Source organism: Cherax quadricarinatus, chromosome 33, assembly GCF_038502225.1.
Source record: "Cherax quadricarinatus isolate ZL_2023a chromosome 33, ASM3850222v1, whole genome shotgun sequence".
Taxonomy (NCBI): Eukaryota; Metazoa; Arthropoda; class Malacostraca; order Decapoda; family Parastacidae; genus Cherax; species Cherax quadricarinatus.
This window is the reverse complement of record NC_091324.1, coordinates 21,723,832-21,750,593: the sequence shown is the minus strand read 5'-3', so window position 1 is coordinate 21,750,593 and position 26,762 is coordinate 21,723,832. Positions and strand designations below refer to the sequence as shown.

Here is a 26,762-nt window from a genome sequence, read left to right as displayed (position 1 = left end):
ACGACTACTCTCTGTGTTCTGTTAGTGAGGAAATTATAGATCCATCGACCGACTTTTCCTGTTATTCCTTTAGCACGCATTTTGTGCGCTATTACGCCATGGTCACACTTGTCGAAGGCTTTTGCAAAGTCTGTATATATTACATCTGCATTCTTTTTGTCTTCTAGTGCATTTAGGACCTTGTCGTAGTGATCCAATAGTTGAGACAGACAGGAGCGACCTGTTCTAAACCCATGTTGCCCTGGGTTGTGTAACTGATGGGTTTCTAGATGGGTGGTGATCTTGCTTCTTAGGACCCTTTCAAAGATTTTTATGATATGGGATGTTAGTGCTATTGGTCTGTAGTTCTTTGCTGTTGCTTTACTGCCCCCTTTGTGGAGTGGGGCTATGTCTGTTGTTTTTAGTAACTGTGGGACGACCCCCGTGTCCATGCTCCCTCTCCATAGGATGGAAAAGGCTCGTGATAGGGGCTTCTTGCAGTTCTTGATGAACACAGAGTTCCATGAGTCTGGCCCTGGGGCAGAGTGCATGGGCATGTCATTTATCGCCTGTTCGAAGTCATTTGGCGTCAGGATAACATCGGATAGGCTTGTGTTAATCAAATTTTGTGGCTCTCTCATAAAAAATTCATTTTGATCTTCGACTCTCAGTCAGGTTAGCGGCTTGCTAAAAACTGAGTCATATTGGGACTTGAGTAACTCACTCATTTCCTTGCTGTCATCTGTGTAGGACCCATCCTGTTTAAGTAAGGGCCCAATACTGGACGTTGTTCTCGACTTTGATTTGGCATAGGAGAAGAAATACTTTGGGTTTCTTTCGATTTCATTTATGGCTTTTAGTTCTTCCCGCGATTCCCGACTCCTATAAGATTCCTTTAGCTTAAGTTCGATGTTTGCTATTTCTCCGACCAGTGTCTCCCTACGCATTTCAGATAGATTGACCTCTTTTAGCCGCTCTGTTATTCTTTTCCGTCGCCTGTAAAGAGAGCGCCTGTCTCTTTCTATTTTACATCTACTCCTCCTTTTTCTTAGAGGAATAAGTCTTGTGCATACATCGAGTGCCACCGAGTTAATCTGTTCTAGGCATAAGTTGGAGTCTGTGTTGCTTAGTATATCTTCCCAGCTTATATCGGTTAGGACTTGGTTTACTTGGTCCCACTTTATGTTTTTGTTATTGAAGTTGAATTTGGTGAATGCCCCCTCGTGACTAATCTCATTTTGCCGGTCTGGGGCTCCGCGCATACATGTCTGAACCTCAATTATGTTGTGATCTGAGTATATTGTTTTTGATATGGTGACATTTCTTATCAGATCATCATTGTTAGTGAAGATGAGGTCTAGTGTATTCTCCATTCTAGTAGGCTCTATTATTTGCTGGTTTAAATTGAATTTTGTGCAGAGATTCAAAAGCTCGTGTGAGTGTGAGTTTTCATCAGAGCTGCCTCCTGGTGTTATTACTGCAACAATATTATTTGCTATATTCCTCCATTTTAGGTGCCTTAAGTTGAAATCCCCCAGGAGCAAGATGTTGGGTGCAGGAGCTAGAAGATTTTCCAGACAGTGGTCAATTTTCAACAGCTGTTCCTGGAATTGCTGGGATGTTGCATCCGGAGGCTTGTAGACTACCACAATGACTAGGTTTTGATTGTCGACCTTTACTGCTAAAACTTCCACTACATCATTTGAGGCATTAAGCAGTTCTGTGCAAACAAGTGACTCTGCAATGTACAGGCCAACCCCCCCCCCCCTTTATGCCTGTTCACTCTGTCACATCTGTATAGGTTGTAACCTGGGATCCATATTTCGTTGTTTAAGTGATCCTTTATGTGGGTCTCAGTGAAAGCCGCGAACATTACCTTTGCCTCTGCAAGCAGTCCACGGATGAAAGGTATTTTGTTGTTTGCTGCTGGCTTTAGACCCTGTATATTTGCAAAGAAGAATGTCATCGGACTGGTGGTATTGTTGGTACTGGGGGGGGATTTTTTTTCCGGGTGAGATGTTATCAACAAATTTTGTTGAAAATAAGAAAAAGTTTTGGAGTGAGATTAACAAGTTAAGGAAGCCTAGAGAACAAATAGATTTGTCAGTTAAAAATAGGAGAGGAGAGTAATTAAATGGAGAGTTAGAGGTATTGGGAAGATGGAGGGAATATTTTGAGGAATTGTTAAATGTTGATGAAGATAGGGAAGCTGTGATTTCGTGTATGGGGCAAGGAGGAATGACATCTTGTAGGAGTGAGGAAGAGCCAGTTGTGAGTGTGGGGGAAGTTCGTGAGGCAGTAGGTAAAATGAAGGGGGGTAAGGCAGCCGGGATTGATGGGATAAAGATAGAAATGTTAAAAGCAGGTGGGGATATAGTTTTGGAGTGGTTGGTGAAATTATTTAATAAATGTATGGAAGAGGGTAAGGTACCTAGGGATTAACAGAGAGCATGCATAGTTCCTTTGTATAAAGGCAAAGGGGATAAAAGAGAGTGCAAAAATTATAGGGGGATAAGTGTTGAGTATAAATGGCAAAGTGTATGGTAGAGCTATTATTGAAAGAATTAAGAATAAGACGGAGAATAGGATAGCAGATGAACAAGGAGGCTTTAGGAAAGATAGGGGGTGTGTGGACCAGGTGTTTACAGTGAAACATATAAGTGAACAGTATTTAGATAAGGCTAAAGAGGTCTTTGTGGCATTTATGGATTTGGAAAAGGCGTATGACAGGGTGGATAGGGGGGCAATGTGGCAGATGTTGCAGGTGTATGGTGTAGGAGGTAGGTTACTGAAAGCAGTGAAGAGTTTTTACGAGGATAGTGAGGCTCAAGTTAGAGCATGTAGGAAAGAGGGAAATTATTTCCCAGTAAAAGTAGGCCTTAGACAAGGATGTGTGATGTCACCATGGTTGTTTAATATATTTCTAGATGGGGTTGTAAGAGAAGTAAATGCGAGGGTCTTGGCAAGAGGCGTGGAGTTAAAAGATAAAGAATCACACATAACGTGGGAGTTGTCACAGTTGCTCTTTGCTGATGACACTGTGCTCTTGGGAGATTCTGAAGAGAAGTTGCAGAGATTGGTGGATGAATTTGGTAGGGTATGCAAAAGAAGAAAATTAAAAGTGAATACAGGAAAGAGTAAGGTTATGAGGATAACAAAAAGATTAGGTGATGAAAGATTGGATATCAGATTGGAGGGAGAGAGTATGGAGGAGGTGAATGTATTCAGATATTTGGGAGTGGACGTGTCAGCGGATGGGTCAATGAAAGATGAGGTGAATCATAGAATTGATGAGGGAAAAAGGGTGAGTGGTGCACTTAGGAGTCTGTAGAGACAAAGAACTTTGTCCTTGGAGGCAAAGAGGGGATAAGATAAGATAAGATTTCGTTCGGATTTTTAACCCCGGAGGGTTAGCCACCCAGGATAACCCAAGAAAGTCAGTGCGTCATCGAGGACTGTCTAACTTATTTCCATTGGGGTCCTTAATCTTGTCCCCCAGGATGCGACCCACACCAGTCGACTAACACCCAGGTACCTATTTGCTGCTAGGTGAACAGGACAACAGGTGTAAGGAAACGTGTCGAATGTTTCCACCCGCCGGGAATCGAACCCGGGCCCTCCGTGTGTGAAGCGGGAGCTTTAGCCACCAGGCCACCGGGTCACTGTTGTGGCTGTATGAGAGTATAGTTTTACCAACACTCTTATATGGGTGTGAAGCATGGGTGATGAATGTTGCAGCGAGGAGAAGGCTGGAGGCAGTGGAGATGCCGTGTCTGAGGGCAATGTGTGGTGTGAATATAATGCAGAGAATTCGTAGTTTGGAAGTTAGGAGGAGGTGCGGGATTACCAAAACTGTTGTCCAGAGGGCTGAGGAAGGGTTGTTGAGGTGGTTCGGACATGTAGAGAGAATGGAGCGAAACAGAATGACTTCAAGAGTGTATCAGTCTGTAGTGGAAGGATGGTGGGGTAGGGGTCGGCCTAGGAAAGGTTGGAGGGAGGGGGTAAAGGAGGTTTTGTGTGCAAGGGGCTTGGACTTCCAGCAGGCATGCGTGAGCGTGTTTGATGGGAGTGAATGGAGACAAATGGTTTTTAATACTTGACGTGCTGTTGGAGTGTGAGCAAAGTAACATTTATGAAGGGGTTCAGGGAAACCGGCAGGCCGGACTTGAGTCCTGGAGATGGGAAGTACAGTGCCTGCACTCTGAAGGAGGGGTGTTAATGTTGCAGTTTAAAAACTGTAGTGTAAAGCACCTTTCTGGCAAGACAGTGATGGAGTGAATGATGGTGAAAGTTTTTCTTTTTCGGGCCACCCTGCCTTGGTGGGAATCGGCCAGTGTGATAATAATAATAAAAAAAAAAATAAAATAATATAAACTTCAAATGTACATTAATACAAACAAACCTTTAGCCAGACTTGGCTTATCAAAATTATTATACAAATTAATATAAATCCTTGCCAGAATTTGGCATAGCAAAATTAATATTATACACATTAATATAATTAGTTACACTTGGCTTATCAATTACACATACACTGATATAAATCTTGGCCAGAATTGTCTTATCAAATTAATATTATACATATACATTAATATAAATCCTAGCCACTTTGGCTTTGCAAAATTAATATTATACACATTAATATAATTAGCTACACTTGGCTTATCAATTACACATACACTTATACATATTAATATAATCTTTAGCCACACTTGACTTATCCAAATTAATATTGTAATAATTATAATCCACTAGGCAGACTAAAATGCAGATTTTGAAAGTGATTTCGTATGAGGAGATAGAGCCACTCGATGTAAGGTCACTGAGACCATCCAAACAGAGTTGTGAAAGTAACATCTCGGGCAATTGCAGATATTCGAAGACCGAGTATATTCGGTCCTGCCCGTTTGGGGTATAACAATTTAGAATGTTGCAAGGTTGCAATTGTTGAAAAAAAACGAAATAAATATTTTTTAAATTTATTATAAAAGTAGACAATATAAAAAACATAAATGGAACTTGTTTCTGAACAATTTATAAGCAGTAAAAAAATAGAAGTAGGAACTACTTATCAACAATGACACATTGCAATGAGATACAACTTACAAATGAAATATTCTTGAGTTCCCTGAGAAAGAACAATCCTTTTACATCACTAATTTCTGCAATGAAACTTTATGAAACAATTTCTATCCTTCTTGATGGATAGATTTACTTTGCATGTGGCACAGGAAAATGAAGATGCGACATGATTATTCTTGTTGCTGCAATACTTGCATGTAAGCAAGTATCTTCTTCTTGTTCAATTTCTTCTTTTTGGATGGTGGCATAGCTTCCTTCTCATCTGTTGGCACCTCTGCATCTTGTGGCAAGTATTCATCATCAGTTTCCACCACTTCCAGGTCATCTGGATCTTGATCTGAGTCACTGTCATCCCAAACACAGACAAATTTCGACTTATCCTTGGAGGACTCACCGTAGAACAATTTCTTATTGATCTGGAAGGACAATAAAAACGTTCTGTACACACCCAGACCATTACTGAATTCATATATACACTACCAAATTTTATGGAAATATTTATATACCGAAACTTGAAAACTGCACCTAAAAGGGCAGGAACGACTGTACTTCGTCCTATTTTGTTGCACTTTTTTCATTTGCATTGTGCACTCGTAATATGCTTCACAACGCCTTCATATATATATCAAAATATGGCTAAACTATTCATTTACACACTAGACACACAAATCAGTACTTACCGACATTGTACGGGGTGAAATGCTTCAGTATGTAAGGAGCACTCAACCGAGAAACACGAGTTTTGGCGCCGGCAAGGTAGAAGTGTTTACATTCTGCTCTCTCGACCAATGGGAAGCGAGCAGCCGCCATCACCGCTCAGCCTGGGCGACTCAGGGAAGGTCTGTGATTGGTCAGAAATAGAGAATGGGAACCTAGATGCGCTGGGGGAGTTGGAGGACGCGCGCAAAAAACCACGTTATGAGGACCGACTACACTCGGTCCTGCCCGGTAAAGGGTTTTAACTTAACATCCACCTCCTGTCATTTCACATATAATTATTAAGTAATTAACTAATTAATGACTTCACTAATTACCTCCGGTTCAAGAAGGACCAAAGGGCAATTAAATTTGGAAAATTGCATTTATCTGAATGTATCATTATATACATAACAGTAAATGAACAAAGATAATTATTATTTATCAGTTAGACAAGTAAGAATTTGGGACACCTAGGTCGCAAAAAATGTCCCCCTTCGATACCTACCACTGTCATATCCACAAGTTGCTCTGGACCTATTAATTACAAACGAAATACATATCACCAGGAATGCTGGTAAATATATAAATTTGTGGACTGTATATTAAAAATAATAAATGATTATATATATATATATATATATATATATATATATATATATATATATATATATATATATATATATATATATATATATATATATATATATATATATATACATACACATACACACATTTATACAACAGAAGAAGAATATATCTTAATCATAACACTCACCAATTTGACTGGAGATTAATGTGTCATGCACAGGACCCCCCCCCCTTTTGCCTACATTTATGAAAAATTTACTGGCCAGAATTTAAACATTAATTAGACAGCTTATCTGAGGTAACTGGAGTTGTCCTGTCCTGTCGCCTGATATCTCAAGTTAAGCAGGACTGCACATCCAACAATTTCACCTCCTATTTGAGAAGTGTCAGCCCAATTTTAACCTCTAGAGCACGAAAAATTCTTCCCATTACACAATGTCTGTTATTCCAATTCAAACCCAACAATGGCGACTGTCCTTCTGCGCAGGCGCAGCTTCCCGTTTTCGATAACATAAATTTTATTAAATACAGTATGGCTATCTATTTACATATAACTACTGTATTTCTGGAAAATATATACAGTATTTTCCACAACTGGGTTACTGAAATTCCAGGTTAATAATCAGATTAAAATCTAAGTCAATAAGGGCCATAACACCTGGGGAATCAGAGGCAATCAGGTTTGATCCAAGGAAGGGGAAGCAAGTTCATTTCCTTGGATAGAATCCTCTCTCCCCTTTCCCTGAAGGTTCAATACAATTTATTTTTCTTTATGCGGCACAAATAATGTACTTTACATGCATTAAAATATTTATAGGCAAAAAAAAGTGCCACTAGTATGCAATGCATTTAGGAAAAACTAATGAGAGGTAAACCCGCATGGAAGACTTTCATAAGATGTCTCCATGAAAGACGTCTGGAAAACGTAAACCATTATTATATTGATGGTCACAGAGAAGTGTTAAACCCATAAAACATACAGTGCCAGCGGAATGTGGACTGATAAGATATGATGTGATGTGAGGAAAATAGCTCCAACTCCTCAAATTAAAAGCCATTCACCAGTATCAACGGCATCCTCTTAAAGGGTAAACAGTGTCTAGAGATAATTACAGTATTATTATTGCAGTACATTTATGTGGAAGTGCTACACCCATAGGTTTCCCCTATGGGTGTAGCACTTCTATTCCCAGGGGGTGATAGAAGGAATTTTGCTTCGATCCAAGAGGAGAAAAAAAAAAAGTTCAATTCCTTAAACCAGGATCCCTTCACCAGCATCAAGGCATTTTGCAAAATACTGAGGCATAAAAGCAGTCTTTTACAATAGACGATTATCATTATTATTATGGGAGCACTAAACCTGTAGAGATTATACAGCGTCTCGAGAGGTGGGATGTGGAAAGCATTCCTGCTTAATTCAGGATATTGGAGCACAGATCCACTTTCCTAGATCAAGAGACCCATCACCAACATCAAGAACCCTCCCTTGAGGGGTTGCAATAGATGAAAAGTTTTCCTGTTTAAAAGGAAAATGTCATGATACATGTAAAAATGCCTCATATACATTATTAATAGCAGTGTTTGATCTGACTTGGACCATTAACTAGTCACACACAAGCAAAAAGGGAAGAGCCAGAATTTAAATGTGGGGGTGGGGGACAGAACTGGTATAACTGGAGAAATAATGTAGTAGTAGTAGTGGTGGTAGTAGTAGTGGTGGTGGTGGTGGTGGTGGTGGTGGTAGTAGTAGTAGTAAAAATAGTACGTAATACTAGAAGCAGCCATAAAAATAGTAATAGTACATACTATTAGCACAGTATGGTGATAGAGATGGCAATAAAAAAAGTAGTAATGGTAGTGAAAAAGGGACAGATTGTTAGTGAAGAAATAGTAGTAGATGGGGAGTTGGAAGTATTGGGAAGATGATTGGAATATTTTGAGGATCTGTTAAATGTTGATTAAGAAAGGGAGGCAGCGGGGCTTTCATGCATTCGCCAAGGAGGTATAACATCTTTAAAGAGTGAGGAAGAACCAGATGTGAGAGTGGAGGAGGTGAGTGAGGCAGTGGGTAAAATAAAAAAGGATAAAGCATCTGGAATTAATGGAATCAAGACAGAAATGTAAAAAGCAGGTGGGGATATAGTTTTGGAGTTGTTGGTACCTTTGTTCGGTAAATGTAAGAAAGAGGGGAAGGTACCTAGGGACTGGCAGAGAGCATAAATAGTTCACTTGTATAAAAGAATGGGGTACAAGAGCGTAAAAATTATAGAGCCTGTCGAGTATGCCAGGACCAGGTAAAGTATATTGTCGAGTTATTATTGAAAGAATTAAGGGCAAGATGGAGAGTTGGATTGCTGATGAACAAGGAGGCTTTAGGAAGGGTAGGGGATGTGTAGACCTAGTGTTTACATTGAAACATACAAGTGAAAAATATTTAGATAAAGTTAAGGAAATTTTCATTGCATTCATGGGTGGATAGGGAACCAATGTGGCATAAGTTGCTAGTGCAAAGAATAGGTGGTAGATTACTACAAACAGGTAAGAGTTTTTACAATAGTGAGGCTCAGGTTTAGGCATGTAGGAGAGAGGGAAATTATGACTGTGCTTTTAGGAGATTATGAAGAGAAGCTGCAAAGGTTGGTGGGCGAATTTGGGAGGACATGTAAAAGAAGGAAATTAAAAGTGAACATAGGAAAGAGCAAGGTGGTAAGGGTAACAAACGATTTATGAAATAGAAGATTGGATATCAGATTTCAGGGAAGGAGTAATGAAGTGAGTGTGTTCAGATATTTGGGAGTTGACTTGTCAGCAGACAGGTCTATGAAAGACAAGATGAACCATAGAAGTAATGAGGGGTAAAAGGTAGGTAGTGCATTGAGGCATCTATAGAGACCATTATCCATGGAGGTAAAAAAGGGAATGCATGAGAGTATATTGGAACCAACATTCTTATATAGATGTGAAACATCTGACATGAATGTTGCAGTGAGGAAGAGGAAGCTGGAGGGAGTGAAGATGTCATATATGAGGGCAATATGCTGTGTAAACATTATGCAGAGAAATCGTATTATTATTATTATAATCAAAAAGAAGTGCCAAGCCACAAGGGCTATACAGCAGAGAATTCGTAGCTTGGAGATTAGGAGGTGAAGGGTTACTAAAAGTATTATCCAGAGGGCTGAGGAAGTGTTGAGATGGTGTGAACATTTAGAGGATGGAGTAAAACAGGATGGCATGGATTATTATTATTATAATCAAAAAAGAAGCGCTAAGCAGGATGGCATGGAGAGTGTATAAATCTATAGTTGAGGGAAGGTGGGGTAGGGGTCACCTTAGGAAATGTTGGAGGGAGCGGGTAAAGGAGGTTTTGTGTGTGAGAGGCTTGGACATTCAGCAGGAATGTGTGAGCATGTTAAAAAAGAGTGGAGGTAAATGGTTTTCATGACTTGACAAGCTGTTGTAGTGTGAGCAAGGTAAGATTTTGTGAAGGACTCAGGGTAACTGGTTAGTTGGACTTGAGTCCAGGAGGTGGGTAGCACAATGCCTGCATTCTGATGGAGGGGTGGGGATATTTGTAGATTGGAGGGGCATCTGAACTGTAGCACATGCACCTATGGTAAGAGTGAGATAAGAGTGAATGATGGTGAAAGCATTTCTCCTTTTTTGGGTCACCCTACCTTGGTGGGAGCCAGCCAGTGGATGATTAAAGATGATGATGACAATGCCAGGAAAGTGTTTAAAAATCCTTAGGTTGATGGTATCACAGTTTCCTTTGTATACATTGAAGCAAAACATATAAAATTATCCTCCTCTTTGTTTTTTCTAACTCAACAGCCATTTCCCACTAAGGCATGGTAACTCAAGGAAAATACACTGAGCATCATATATTCAATAACCATTTTTCCGTAAGTGTACTGACAACACAATCAGATTTACCTTCCGATTGCAACTTCACCCCTCCTCCAGAGTGCAGGTATTGCCCTTCCCACCTCCAGGAATCAATCCAACTAACCAGTTTCCCCAAATCCTTTCAGGCCACCTTGCTTACACTCCAGCAGCACATACTCGTCTTCATTCATTTCTATTTACTGAGAAAATAACTACAGCCCTGGCTATACTCTACCTGTAACATACACTAAGACTGCGTGCTTGGAACCACCCAATTCTTCCCATCCTTCATGTTCAGGTTGTACTTTCTACATTAACCATATTTTACCTGGTTAAATCTTTTGCTTCCAATACCATGACAAGCTCTAGGGCGGAAAATTTCTGGGAATGGAATGACCTTGACACTTTTGTGACAAACCAGAATGACAAAATTTAGTCTGTAAAATGGCTGAGATACTATTTTGGGAATTTATAATAGCCTAGTGGTTCTGTCACATGTATAAGGTATGAAAGAGCACATCAGTATATTTGTGACCCTGATTTCTGACAATGCTTACTCCATCCTTTCCAGGTATGTGCCTTCCCACTCCATGTAGTAGTAAGTGGTAATGATAGTGATGTTACTGTACATCCAAATAAAAATATCTTTATTAAGTTTATTATTTATTAATCATACAGCACCTAAAGGAACTACAGTACTACTGATTAAGGATTAAGAAAAACTGGCCATCAGTTATTACATTTATTACAAAATAACCTTTATACATTTGCTTCATTAAAGCAGGAATGATAAATGGCATATTAAATTAAAATAAATAAGACTCTCACTCATTTCCATCAATTTGGTGTGACATTACACAGACTTAGTCAAATTAAACCAAAATGGTTACCTCAAAAATATTTAATGAAAACTGTGATGATTCTAACAATGGTTTCAATTAAAGTCAAACCATAACACCATATGTTCGAAGTTAAAAGTCTGAAGAAATAACTGAAGTTCCCTACTGATGACTTCCATTTCTGTGACTACAATTTTTGCATAACTAAAGCCATAGATTAATATTTCCAGTGCTAAATTTTTATCTTAAAGGGGGAAAACATATTTGATGACCATGCTGAGCAATTACAGCACCATAGTTATTGTTACAATACCTAATTTTTTAAGGTACCTGAAAAACAAAGACAAGAATTAGTGGGGTACTTATTATTTTAGAAAGTTGGCCTTGAAAGGTCAACTACAATATATAAACAAAAAATACCTTTTCATTATAGGTGGCAACATAGAACACAAAGAAAGGCCAGAAAGTAATGATTTTTAGGTGAACAATCAAGGATGTCTCATTCTGAATTCAGGCTAAATTAATTTTAACATTTAACTGTTTTTTTTTGTTTTTTTTCAACAAGTCGGTCGTCTCCCACCGAGGCAGGGTGACCCAAAAAAGAAAGAAAATCCCCAAAAAGAAAATACTTTCATCATCATTCAACACTTTCACCACACTCACACATTATCACTGCTTTTGCAGAGGTGCCCAGAATACAACAGTTTAGAAGCATATACGTATAAAGATACACAACATATCCCTCCAAACTGCCAATATCCCAAACCACTCCTTTAAAGTGCAGGCATTGTACTTCCCATTTCCAGGACTCAAGTCCAACTATATGAAAATAACCGGTTTCCCTGAATCCCTTCACTAAATATTACCCTGCTCACACTCCAACAGATCGTCAGGTCCCAAGTATCATTCGTCTCCATTCACTCCTATCTAACACGCTCATGCACGCTTGCTGGAAGTCCAAGCCCCTCGCCCACAAAACCTCCTTTACCCCCTCTTTCCAACCCTTTCGAGGACGACCCCTACCCCTCTTTCCTTCCCCTATAGATTTATATGCTTTCCATGTCATTCTACTTTGATCCATTCTCTCTAAATGACCAAACCACCTCAACAACCCCTCTTCTGCCCTCTGACTAATGCTTTTATTAACTCCACACCTTCTCCTAATTTCCACACTCCGAATTTTCTGCATAATATTTACACCACACATTGCCCTTAGACAGGACATCTCCACTGCCTCCAACCGTCTCCTCGCTGCTGCATTTACCACCCAAGCTTCACATCCATATAAGAGTGTTGGTACTACTATACTTTCATACATTCCCTTCTTTGCCTCCATAGATAAAGTTTTTTGACTCCACATATACCTCAACGCACCACTCACCTTTTTTCCTTCATCAATTCTATGATGAACCTCATCCTTCATAAATCCATCCGCCGACACGTCAACTCCCAAGTATCTGAAAACATTCACTTCTTCCATACTCCTCCTCCCCAATTTGATATCCAATTTTTCTTTATCTAAATCATTTGATACCCTCATCACCTTACTCTTTTCTATGTTCACTTTCAACTTTCTACCTTTACACACATTCTCAAACTCATCCACTAACCTTTGCAATTTTTCTTTTTTCTTTTTTTTTCTTTCTTTTAGAATCACTGTATTTCATTAAATATTCAAATTACATGCTAAAAAGTTGCATACACATTCTTCCCCCACTGACCAAAAGAAAAATGTTAAATTTAAAATATCACTGGCTTTGAAAGTTTGGATAAAGGAAACATCATAACTTACACTCTTCATCTCTTTGACCGCTTATTCATTCTTAACGCCCTTTCAATTTCAAACTGCCTCAGATCAGCCCTCTCCAAGAATTCCTTTTTATCCAAGTAACTGCAAAAGAGGTTATCATATGTATAAATGCAGTATACAAAAATAATTTTTACTACAGCTTAATATTTACAACATAAAAAAAAAAGTCACATTCCAAAACCTCAAAATAGATTTAAGATTTTTAAGGCAATTTCTTTGGTATAAGGTACATAGTAGAGATGGGACAATATCAATTTATTTTGCCAATACCAATAGTCAATTTTAATCAAATAATGATACTATCAAAATTAGCTGACACACACCAATGCCAATTCCAACACCATCAATATCAGCCGATACTCACCAATACGATACTCAATTTTGGGCCAATACTGATACCATCAAAATTTACCAATACTAATGTCAATACTTTGGCACACCCTAAGTAGGCAGCATTTAGGTAACCTACAACAATAATTCTCTCACTTGTCTCCAAACTTCCTTAACATTCAACCTAACCTAACCTGAAATTCTCATTTTATCATTCCTTTTCTCTCTCTCTTTCTCATTCTCTCTCTCACTCTTGCCCAGATGCAAACACACTATAACCAACATCTTACATCTCACCTTTAATCCAATGTAAATAATTCTTGAATTTATATACATAAAGCCTCTTCTCACTAAACGATGGAGTTCCTTTCCTAAGACCACGTTCGTACACAAATTTGTCGCTAAGCGAGGAGCATACTATAATGGTAGTGGGTTTGTGTCAACCATCTTTGATATTGTTTTAATGTTACCTCTGCACCATTTATAACATTTTTAGTATACAGGAAGGCCCCGCTTTACGGCGTTTCACTTTACGGCGTTCCGCTAATACGGACATTTCAAATTATGACCAAAACTCACTATACGGCTCCCCCCACCTGACTTTCTAATACGGTCACCGTGCCCCACCCTGTTTGTTTACATTCTCCATGAGCTCAGTAAGCACTAAGTCTCTCCATTTTGTCTGGAAACTCCAAAATTTCAAATGTTTTTAAAAGTTATTTCATATTTTATATATACTCTGATAATTATACTTATGTATACCTGTACCTAAATAAACTTACATACATCGAGTCATTTAAATGTCGTATATTACGTTAATATACACATTTTCATTAATCCATCCATGATATTTTTTTCAAAATTATATAATAAACACGATGCATAACATATAAATAAGATAAATACACCCCACAGTAGAATAAATAAACATAAATGTGAGATGTGAGCAGACGACTTCCACAAGTGACGCCATAATAACAATACTCACCGAGTCTCATTAAATGTCGTATATTGCGGTAATATACACATTTTCATTAATCCATCCATGATATTTTTTTCAAAATTATATAATAAACACGATACATAACATAAAAAGATGATAAATACACCCCACAATAGAATAAATAAACATAAATATAAGATGTGGGAGCCTGGTTTGTTTACATAACTCTGCGCCTGTTACCTCTCATGTACTCATTCTTTCTCTCTCTCATTTATTCGTTTTATCTCATTTACTTACTCCTGACCCTACATTAAGACTACAAATATTTTAAGGTAAGTAATGAGTGAACTGTATATACATTTTATCGCTCTGGGATGCTTAAATATCATAGAATAGTATGTGTGGGTGGGGTGGCCTGGTGAGGTAGCCTGGCTATTACAATACATACCACACTTGATTTCTTACAATAAATACTACTTGTCTCACCCTAGATTAAGACTATAAATATTTTAAGGTAAGTAATGAGTGCACTATGTGTGTATTGTACCTTTTTATTGTTTTTTGATGCCTGGTTCTATTGCTAACTTAATATATGTTAGTGTAAACTTGTTATCTAGTGTTTGTATGCATTTATAAGTGGAAAAAAAGGGTGTTCCACTTTACGGCGATTTCCGCTTTACGGCGGTAGCCTGGAACCTAACCTGCCGTATAAGTGGGGCCCTCCTGTATATGTAAATGTTCAATGTTCAATTATAACAAAGGCATCAGTGAGAAAGTAAATTCTAAGCACTGAACATTCGAAATGCGATAAATTTTCAGAAATGCATTGCCATCTTAAGTTGTGGCCCTATTTTAAAAATGGCATTGACTTACCCATCTTTGCTCTTCTTGTGCTTTTCAAGCTCCTCTTCCAGTCCTTCCTGAGACTTGAAGCTGTTCCAGTCTAGTTTAGTCTTTTCTAAAGTGGTAAGCTTCTGTTTTTTACTATCAAGGAAACCAACAATACTAGACATGCCACTAGGACGCTTCGGTACTCCTGAGCCTGCAGAGAAATTATTATTTATACATCTAACTTTTACCAAAATATCATATGTAGTATACTGTACTTTATATGTAAATATGTATGTACTTCAACCATCATTCATACATAATCACTATCTTTGCAGAGGCACTTAGACACAACAGTTTAGATGACCCTCCAAGCAGCCAATATCCCAAACCCCTCCCTTAAAGTGCAGGCACTGTACTTCCCCCTTTTAGGACTCAAGTCTGGCTAGCCAGTTTCCCTGAATCCCTTCACAAAATATTACCCTGCTCACACTCCAACAGTTCGTCAGGTCCCAAAAATCATTTGTCTCCATTCACTCCTATCTGACACACTCACGCTGTTAAATACAGCATATTTAAAATATTGTGCTGTTAAATATAGGGTTTTCAAAAAACTTAAATTTTTTTTAACATGCTGGCCATCACTCACCAAGGCAGGGTGACCCAAAAATGAAACACTCACCATCATTCGCACTATCACCGTCTAGCACAGTTATGACAGTAAACTTAAATATAATGTATTTAAAATACTGTAATTCCCTGTTTAACTTAGTTTAACATTAAAATTAACTAAAGCCACCTGGAGTAGTTGATTTACTGCCATCTGCTGCACCAGAGACAGGTGAAGCAAGTGCTGCTTGAGCCTCAGCTGAATCAGCATCTACTTCTTTTTCTACTCTGCAAAATTGAGACAATAACAGCTATTAAGTACATTTATTTCTATACCGTACTAATATCACACTTTTAAATGTCACCAAGATGGAAAAAATAAACAAGGAACAATGTTTTAGAGTGCAAAATGTTAAACAGGTTTACATTTTTCACTCAAACATGACACTGTATACTAGATTCCACACATTTATCTGAGGCACCAGAGTGCAAGTGCCAATAACAAAACTAAATAATTTTTCTTTTTTATTACTTAGATATCTTTATTGAAAAAACCCTTTCTCCTGCACAGTAGGTTTCTTCACCTGAAGAAAGAGGTGTTTCTAATGTTTTAGACGGAAAAAACTAGAGAGTAATTTTGGGTTGAGTCCTTCAACTTTCAGTTCCTAAGCCTTGATGAAAGATGGTCAGTCCCTTATCCAAAAGAGGCCTGAGAATGGAAACCCATATAACTGAGCCCAAGATGAGATGCAGCAGCTAGTGATGGCCAATAAAACCATCATGCACCACATGAGGCAGGATTTTTTTTTTATACTATGCACACTCACCACACAGATCCATTCCTTCAAGTCTAGGCCAAATTTTATTGCTCACACATATTTTAGGGCACTGTACTTAAAACGTGTATCTATGCAAGCGACACTGCCATCAATAGAGTAAATCTACACAAGAGACAGCGAAAGGTTAATCCTTTTTCTCATCCTCATCTTCAGACTCTTCAAGGTATTATTATAGTATTCCAAAATAAGACCCCCAACCTATAAGGATCATTCAACGCTCAGATTTTTCAGCCCATGATAAGCAAAATCAGCTTTGACAAAAAAAAAAAAAAAAAAAAAAAAAAAAAATGCCTGCAGGTAGGCAGCAAGGTTCCCCACAAGCAATAGTTCAATGATTATCATCAAGTAAAAGAAATGCTACAAACTTAATATACTGATTTTCACAATATAATAATAAAGGCAAATTTAAGAAATGCAAAATATTTAATATTGCCATAAACTCCCAAAAATACATACTATACTAACCTTACTTCTTCTCCAGCAAATTCGAAAACCTGGGTGATCTTAACAGTGCTAGGTTTTTCAACATTTTCTTTCTTTTTTACTTCATTTTTAACTGAATCCTGTGGTTTCACTAGAAAGTAATAATATCAATTAGTAAAATGAGTAAAAGGCTATAAAGGGAAAGAAAACCAACTAAAAACATCTAAAGTAGTACTTGGAAAATCTTGGCATGAAAGAAAATAAACCTTTAACTTCATTCAAAATTTTGCACAAGTAAAAACCAATATATTTACATATGTACTTAACCAGCTGAAATTTTAATTAATTTTTATAATGATTCTCAATTATCTACATCTAACAGCATCTATCTATCACATTTCCATAATAAACTCTTAACACCTGTCATTCACTCAATCCATCTCTTAGGTCTAACTAACAACCTATTTTCCATAGAAAATCTGCACTAAAGAGGCATCAATAATTTTTTATTTATTACATAATTACATATGCTATTATTACATTCATGGAAGGCATGATAAAATCATAAGACATACAGTGCATGGGGGATGAGGGGAATTCAGGTTTAAGCCAAGGAATGGGAGTACAGTTCCAATTCCTTAGATCAAGAGCCTCTCAGTGGCATCAAAGAACCTCCCTTGAGGCAATAATCATATACAGGATCTTTATCATTAACCATCCTCCAATAAACAATTTTCTGTTGCCAAGCACAATCTTCTAAAGGTGGAGGAAATAAAATTTACTGTAACATATTCAGCAAATGTGCCTTTCTAAAGATTTTTTTCCCCCTAACGCATTTCTCTTATCTTTTGTTATGAACTGTTTCCCTTCAGGAACTTAGTTGGGGAATAATTTTTCTTTTCAAGATTCCAAAGAGGGCAAAATTTCAAGCGTGCATTAGCGTGTTATTTATTTATTATTTTTTTTATTTATTATCACACCGGCCGATTCCCACCAAGGCAGGGTGGCCCGAAAAAGAAAAACTTTCACCATCATTCACTCCATCACTGTCTTGCCAGAAGGGTGCTTTACACTACAGTTTTTAAACTGCAACATTAACACCCCTCCTTCAGAGTGCAGGCACTGTACTTCCCATCTCCAGGACTCAAGTCCGGCCTGCCGGTTTCCCTGAATCCCTTCATAAATGTTACTTTGCTCACACTCCAACAGCACGTCAAGTATTAAAAACCATTTGTCTCCATTCACTCCTATCAAACACGCTCACGCATGCCTGCTGGAAGTCCAAGCCCCTCGCACACAAAACCTCCTTTACCCCCTCCCTCCAACCCTTCCTAGGCCGACCCCTACCCCGCCTTCCTTCCACTACAGACTGATACACTCTTGAAGTCATTCTGTTTCGCTCCATTCTCTCTACATGTCCGAACCACCTCAACAACCCTTCCTCAGCCCTCTGGACAACAGTTTTGGTAATCCCGCACCTCCTCCTAACTTCCAAACTACGAATTCTCTGCATTATATTCACACCACACATTGCCCTCAGACATGACATCTCCACTGCCTCCAGCCTTCTCCTCGCTGCAACATTCATCACCCACGCTTCACACCCATATAAGAGCGTTGGTAAAACTATACTCTCATACATTCCCCTCTTTGCCTCCAAGGACAAAGTTCTTTGTCTCCACAGACTCCTAAGTGCACCACTCACTCTTTTTCCCTCATCAATTCTATGATTCACCTCATCTTTCATAGACCCATCCGCTGACACGTCCACTCCCAAATATCTGAATACGTTCACCTCCTCCATACTCTCTCCCTCCAATCTGATATTCAATCTTTCATCACCTAATCTTTTTGTTATCCTCATAACCTTACTCTTTCCTGTATTCACCTTTAATTTTCTTCTTTTGCACACCCTACCAAATTCATCCACCAATCTCTGCAACTTCTCTTCAGAATCTCCCAAGAGCACAGTGTCATCGGCAAAGAGCAGCTGTGACAACTCCCACTTTGTGTGTGATTCTTTATCTTTTAACTCCACGCCTCTTGCCAAGACCCTCGCATTTACTTCTCTTACAACCCCATCTATAAATATATTAAACAACCACGGTGACATCACACATCCTTGTCTAAGGCCTACTTTTACTGGGAAAAAATTTCCCTCTTTCCTACATACTCTAACTTGAGCCTCACTATCCTCGTAAAAACTCTTCACTGCTTTCAGTAACCTACCTCCTACACCATACACTTGCAACATCTGCCACATTGCCCCCCTATCCACCCTGTCATACGCCTTTTCCAAATCCATAAATGCCACAAAGACCTCTTTAGCCTTATCTAAATACTGTTCACTTATATGTTTCACTGTAAACACCTGGTCCACACACCCCCTACCTTTCCTAAAGCCTCCTTGTTCATCTGCTATCCTATTCTCCGTCTTACTCTTAATTCTTTCAATTATAACTCTACCATACACTTTACCAGGTACACTCAACAGACTTATCCCCCTATAATTTTTGCACTCTCTTTTATCCCCTTTGCCTTTATACAAAGGAACTATGCATGCTCTCTGCCAATCCCTAGGTACCTTACCCTCTTCCATACATTTATTAAATAATTGCACCAACCACTCCAAAACTATATCCCCACCTGCTTTTAACATTTCTATCTTTATCCCATCAATCCCGGCTGCCTTACCCCCTTTCATTTTACCTACTGCCTCACGAACTTCCCCCACACTCACAACTGGCTCTTCCTCACTCCTACAAGATGTTATTCCTCCTTGCCCTATACACGAAATCACAGCTTCCCTATCTTCATCAACATTTAACAATTCCTCAAAATATTCCTTCCATCTTCCCAATACCTCTACCTCTCCATTTAATAACTCTCCTCTCCTATTTTTAACTGACAAATCCATTTGTTCTCTAGGCTTTCTTAACTTGTTAATCTCACTCCAAAACTTTTTCTTATTTTCAACAAAATTTGTTGATAACATCTCACCCACTCTCTCATTTGCTCTCTTTTTACATTGCTTCACCACTCTCTTAACTTCTCTCTTTTTCTCCATATACTCTTCCCTCCTTGCATCACTTCTACTTTGTAAAAACTTCTCATATGCTAACTTTTTCTCCCTTACTACTCTCTTTACATCATCATTCCACCAATCGCTCCTCTTCCCTCCTGCACCCACTTTCCTGTAACCACAAACTTCTGCTGAACACTCTAACACTACATTTTTAAACCTACCCCATACCTCTTCGACCCCATTGCCTATGCTCTCATTAGCCCATCTATCCTCCAATAGCTGTTTATATCTTACCCTAACTGCCTCCTCTTTTAGTTTATAAACCTTCACCTCTCTCTTCCCTGATGCTTCTATTCTCCTTGTATCCCATCTACCTTTTACTCTCAGTGTAGCTACAACTAGAAAGTGATCTGATATATCTGTGGCCCCTCTATAAACATGTACATCCTGAAGTCTACTCAACAGTCTTTTATCTACCAATACATAATCCAACAAACTACTGTCATTTCGCCCTACATCATATCGTGTATACTTATTTATCCTCTTTTTCTTAAAATATGTATTACCTATAACTAAACCCCTTTCTATACAAAGTTCAATCAAAGGGCTCCCATTATCATTTACACCTGGCACCCCAAACTTACCTACCACACCCTCTCTAAAAGTTTCTCCTACTTTAGCATTCAAGTCCCCTACCACAATTACTCTCTCACTTGGTTCAAAGGCTCCTATACATTCACTTAACATCTCCCAAAATCTCTCTCTCTCCTCTGCATTCCTCTCTTCTCCAGGTGCATACACGCTTATTATGACCCACTTCTCGCATCCAACCTTTACTTTAATCCACATAATTCTTGAATTTACACATTCATATTCTCTTTTCTCCTTCCATAACTGATCATTTAACATTACTGCTACCCCTTCCTTTGCTCTAACTCTCTCAGATACTCCAGATTTAATCCCATTTATTTCCCCCCACTGAAACTCTCCTACCCCCTTCAGCTTTGTTTCGCTTAGGGCCAGGACATCCAACTTCTTTTCATTCATAACATCAGCAATCATCTGTTTCTTGTCATCCGCACTACATCCACGCACATTTAAGCAACCCAGTTTTATAAAGTTTTTCTTCTTCTCTTTTTTAGTAATTGTATACAGGAGAAGGGGTTACTAGCCCATTGCTCCCGGCATTTTAGTCGCCTCATACGACACGCATGGCTTACGGAGGAAAGATTCTTTTCCACTTCCCCATGGACAATAGAAGAAATAAAAAAGAACAAGAGCTATTTAGAAAAAGGAGAAAAACCTAGATGTATGTATATATATATATGCATGTGCGTGTCTGTGAAGTGTGACCAAAGTGTAAGTAGGAGTAGCAAGATATCCCTGTTATCTTAGCGTGTTTATGAGACAGAAAAAGAAACCAGCAATCCTACCATCATGCAAAACAGTTACAGGTTTTTGTTTCACAGTCATCTGGCAGGACGGTAGTACTTCCCTGGGTGGTTGCTGTCTACCAACCTACTACCTACTCTACCAACCTACTACCTACCTAGCGTGTTATATAGGAGTGAATGGAGACGAATGGTATTTGGGACCTGGCGACCTGTTGGAGTGTGAGCAGGGTAATATTTAGCGAGTAATATGTGTGAGTGAGGTGAAAGTGTTGAATGATGATGAAGTATTTTCTTTTTGGGGATTTTCTTTCTTTTTTGGGTCACCCTGCCTCGGTGGGAGACGGCCAACTTGTTAAAAAAAAAAAAAAAAAAAATTCAGGGAAACCAGTTATTTTTATATAACCAGACTTGAGTCCTGGAAATTGGAAGTACAATGCCTGCACTTTAAAGGAGGGGTTTGGAATATTGGCAGTTTGGAGGGATATGTTGTGTATCTTTATACGTATATGCTTCTAAACTGTTGTATTCTGAGCACCTCTGCAAAAACAGTGATTATGTGTGCATGAGGTGAAAGTGTTGAATGATGATGAAAGCATTTTCTTTTTGGGGATTTTCTTTCTTTTTGGGTCACCCTGCCTCGGTGAGAGACGGCCGACTTGCTAAAAAAAGAAAAAACATTAAAATATACATATGTACAGGTTAAAGATTTAGAGAAGTCTAAATATTATAGTAGTTCCTGAATGACACTTGACCTGAAACAACTAAGAGTAATTAATGCAATATAGATTTTCTCCTCAGCACATATGTTCAAAAAAAGTGCTAAACCCATGCAGTTTTCTTGGATTATTATAATCATGGGGGAGTGTTAAACCCATAGGATTATACAGCGCCTGTGGGGGGGAGAACGGAAGGCATTCAGGCTTAATTCAGGGAACTGGAGCACAGATCCAATTCCCTAGATGATCCCTCACCAGCATTATGGAACCTCCCTCGAGAGGGTTTTTCCTTTGGAGCCAATCACTCATTCAGAACCAATTTTAACACTTAAATACAAGAATATAAACAATGGAAATTTAAAGTTTCATATAGGATATATATAGTTCATTATTAATTAATTACACAATTGCATACAAAACAAATGAAATTACCAGTATTCTTAGTACAGTATACATACATGTAACTGTATTAGAATTAATAGGGTTTTTCTTGTTGCCAAGAAGAGCTGCCCAGCTTGAAGATTTAGGTTTAGGTGGAGGGCTGGGTTTGTCTTCAACATCTGCCAGAAAATCTGTTAAAAGAAAAATCTTTTAATATCCTACCTTGGCAGGAGACAACCAATGTCTCAAAAAAAAAAAAAATTCATATATTAAAAATTACAGCAACTGAAGAAGAGACAATTGGATTCTGAGATCGGACGTTCTGTTGAAGTGAGAGCAATTCAAAATTTATGAAGGGAAACAGGAAAACAAGTTAAATACACAATTGAGTTCTGGAAGTAGGAAGTACAGGGCTTGTACTCCATAGGTGAGTTATAAATATTGTGATTCAGTATCAGTTGTGATATTCATGCACTTCTGGAAAAACTGATAGAGAATAAGTAATGGCAATTGAGTTCTTTTTTTTGGAGGGGGTGTAGAAGTCCCTACTTTAGTTGGAAACAACCAGTGTTAAAAAAAAGTATCCATAAGCTCTCAAGGACTCTTATTATTATTATACTGACAAGGAAGCACTAAACCTGTAGGACTCATGAAGCCTGGGTAATGGGAGGTAAATTAGGTAATCAGGTTTGATCCACGGAAAAAAAAACGGGTAGCTCCAATTTCTTGGTTCAAGAGCCTTACCAGCATTAAGGCACCCCCTCCCCCTTCAAGGGTCAAGGAACCCATTTTGTCTTATGAAAGTTAGATAAAAAAAATTGACTAGTACTGTATAAACAGTATAATGTTAATATTAAAGGAATTCAATCATTACACTATTAGATCAGCAATTCTGAAGCATAACTACAATATGTATTAATTTTGTCATATTCGCTTAAATAACAAAAAGTAGATGTAAAGTTTGACAGCTTCAGAATATACTTCATTCACTTTATCTATGGTTTTAATGTGTCAAACTAGTTGCAACATATCACTATCTCCAAATTTAGGGAAAGGATTTATTTATATGCCTTTTATGATGACAATACAAGCTAAAGTTTCTCAATAACAATGCAAGCTAAGATTTTCAAATAATGGAACTTCAACAATTGTGCAAACAAAGCATCACATAGCAACGACCAGGGGTCAGCAAGATAAGAATCCTGCATCAATAAAACAAAAGTCGTGAAATGCCTAGTCAATGGTATGGTAGTTCTTAGTCCTGTAATACTGTACAGTATTTCATTTCCAGTTAAGGAGGCCTGACCTGAGGCCTCCTCAATTGGAACCCTTAATGGAACAGATAACATAACTGAAATGGGACTAAAAGTATTCCAAACAATTCTTGTGTGGTATTGTAACAAAATGATTGAATTATAATTTGTATGTAAAATAACCTGCAAGACAAATAAATAAAAAGTTTTTTCTCATGGCAATAGAGCACTACTATATATTTATCAATGGTAAAACATTAAAAATTATAGAGTATGCTCAGATACAGCAGTGTTCACATGAACTTTTTATTGACTTTTCTAATATGAAAGAGAGCATAAGACAATTTTTTTTGAAAATACAGTATTAGTGAACCTTTTTTTATTAATTAATGTTAAAACTTTACATTTTATCAACAGCAGTTTAAAGAAAGCATATTGGCTTAAGAAACTTCAGTAGGGATGCAGTATTCCAACCATGCAATTATTGGAGTGTAATAAAGGCAGAATGTGATAATATTTTACTCATTCTTTCCACATGTTCTTGAGCTTCAGTATAAGAAGATGGCTGTTATGTAATAGCTAAACCAGAATGCTGAAACAATACCAATAATTATTGCTCCCCTAAATATCCATAAACTCATCCAGGAAGTTAAAATATCTAAGGGAGATTCTTATTGAAATTAGCTTTTCAAAGAGTTCAATGAAGGAAGCAGCAAAGAAGAAAGAGGTCACAGAGAAGGCAACATCAATGAAGTAAGATAGATATGAAGAATAATATAAGTGAAGATATCTTTCTAAATGCTGAAGTGTTTTACAGATTCCTAAACTGTATACATAAATTTCAGCCACTTGAATGAACTGCAGTATAACTATGAAACAAATTATAAGAAATATGGTAATGCAGAAGTATGTAACTTCATAACATGGGAAGGCAAGAGAGTGGTAATTTAGCATAAAAATTGGAATTAACAGAAAAAATAAATTACTGTACTATCATTTATCTGACCTGCCCATATGTCATCAGTTTTCTTCTTGTTTTTTTCTTCATTCACTGTCTTCTGCTCTTCATCTTTCTCATCTTCTATTGTATCATCATCTTGTTTTCGACCAAACAAAGACATTTTGGATCTTCCCTTTTTGCCTTTCTTCTTTTTCTTGCCTTTATTAGTAAAGCTCTCTTCTTCATTATTTTCAATTTCATCTAATTCATCTTCAGCACCACTCACTGGTTCATCCTCACTCTCCACTCCTGTAAATTGATATCAGCCTTCATTTTTCTATTCACATACTAAGAATCTAAAGCTCTGATTATGTTAAAATTACATTATTTATATACTGTAGTATTGTAATTCTTAAAATACTTTAACTCTTATATATTAGCTCAAAAAGTGATCGAGTTTTACAAAAAATCTTATACATTATATTTTAAGTCTCCAAGATGGTAGGGGTACTCTCCAAAATTCGTTGTCATGTTCCACACCCCACACTCCAAACACCTGACTTTTCCCTCTTCTACTCATACCTCACTTATGGAATATGTCCCTACACACCAAAAAAACAATTATAACTCAACAAAAGTCAGGTCTCAGAACATTCACAAACTCTATCAATAGGAACACACCATGCCCTTAATTAAATCCCTAAACCTACTACTAAACATAAATGCAATTGATACCACTGTTCAAGCCACATGCTTAAAACACTGCACTGTAATGATGATGCAATGATACTGTTGCAATGATGGTGAACTCAAGCAATTTTGAAAACTGAAACATGTGGAAATAAAGAATCTGAATTTATAAAATGATTAATATACATCTTGATGCCTTGTAGAAGGAACAGTCCATAAACATATCTTCCTGACAGATACCAAGGTTAGTGAAGTTATCACAAAATGATCTCCAAGAAGGAATGACAAAGCAATAGTTTTGTTTTAGTCACTAACATAAAACACAGCAACAAGATGATGAATGTATCTACAAAAGTAAATGTGTCCTTCATTAAACTACAGTAATTACATTGTCAATGGGGTGAGTTTACATTTGTTACAATCCAAATTTATAATACCGATGCACTGAAAATTCAAAAATTATGGTGAAGTCTCCAGAAAGATTAAGTAATAATAATATACAATTGCTGAGAGAAATTTGGGTGAACCCGATAAAGGATTGAAATTCGCGTTATCACACCAAATAACTTGATAATAAATGTACATGTATTATTTATATTATTATTATTATTATCATAATTATTCTTATCACCAGTGAGAAGCACTAAGTCATGAAACACGTGGGGTAATGCGAGGCATTCGGGTTCGATCCAAGGAAGGGCATGGGAGGTCTGGTTTAAATGTTAGAAAATATACACAAATATATATTCAGATTTTTTCTGTAAACACCACTAATAATAATATGGAAAAATAAAGACAATCTCCTGGAACTTTAAATCTCTTAACTGTACGAAAAAAAAAAGGTCGAGTCATTGGCTTTTAAATGATTTTCACTATAAAACTAACTTTCGAGAAGTAATTGTCATACCATCGGGAACAAAATCCTCGTCACTAGTGTCAGAATCATATTCCTCTTCTTGAAGCATATTTTCTTCTTTGTGATGTTAGTAGTACAAGAGACAACGAAGACTTCCTCCTCCTTGATATTCAGTACCAATGATACTTTCCCGTCCTATACTTGCAGCTTACACAGCTCTCTCCTCCTCCTGGTGCCAGTGCCTGTTCACTCAATTTCTGGATGCTCTCAGTACTAATGGTGAAATTTCTGAAGATCTTTTTCCCAGCCAGAAAAAATATTATTGTTGAAATCGGCTTGAGTGCGTCTGAGCAGTGATGATGCCAGAGCAACACTAGTCAAGAATTATATCCATATCGCGTAATGGAGATTCATATAGGCATATTATTTTATTTTACTTCCTTTAAAAATCAACAACCGTACTCGTAACAGCTAAATACACAAATTTATTACTTAAGCTAATAAATGTTTAGATATACATAAAAAATATTTAACCCAAGACTATTTTATAAATATTAAACCGTATTTAATGGAAGTATAAACCCAGACTTTGTACTGTACGGTAGCTGGACTTTTCCAGGAAATAAGTAGAAAATTTTATTTTTCGGCGC

The 26,762-nt window shown here is 37.6% G+C and overlaps 1 protein-coding gene across 1 annotated transcript; it reads right to left on the bottom strand.

Annotated features, from left to right (window-relative positions):
- Positions 1–10,965: 10,965 nt before the first annotated feature.
- Yeti (yeti) lies at positions 10,966–26,499 on the bottom strand. Its single transcript, XM_053783960.2, has 8 exons — positions 26,164–26,499; positions 24,633–24,875; positions 22,451–22,564; positions 16,900–17,008; positions 15,786–15,883; positions 15,032–15,200; positions 12,868–12,966; positions 10,966–11,405 (listed from the first exon to the last, which is right to left on the bottom strand). The coding sequence occupies exons 1-7, from the start codon at positions 26,219–26,221 to the stop codon at positions 12,873–12,875; spliced, it is 885 nt and encodes a 294-aa protein (XP_053639935.1). The 5' UTR covers positions 26,222–26,499; the 3' UTR covers positions 10,966–11,405; positions 12,868–12,872.
- Between the last annotated feature and the right edge of the window lie 263 nt (positions 26,500–26,762).

What these genes read in the sequence shown, in the direction of transcription:
- Yeti (XM_053783960.2), bottom strand. Translation starts at nt 26,221, where the DNA reads ATGCTTCAAGAAGAGGAATATGATTCTGACACTAGTGACGAGGATTTT. An exon ending in AACTGATGACATATGGGCAG is followed by an intron (nt 22,565 to 24,632) that starts GTCAGATAAATG and finishes TTCTTTTAACAG; the next exon opens with ATTTTCTGGCAGATGTTGAA. An exon ending in TTTGCTGGAGAAGAAGTAAG is followed by an intron (nt 15,884 to 16,899) that starts GTTAGTATAGTA and finishes TCAATTTTGCAG; the next exon opens with AGTAGAAAAAGAAGTAGATG.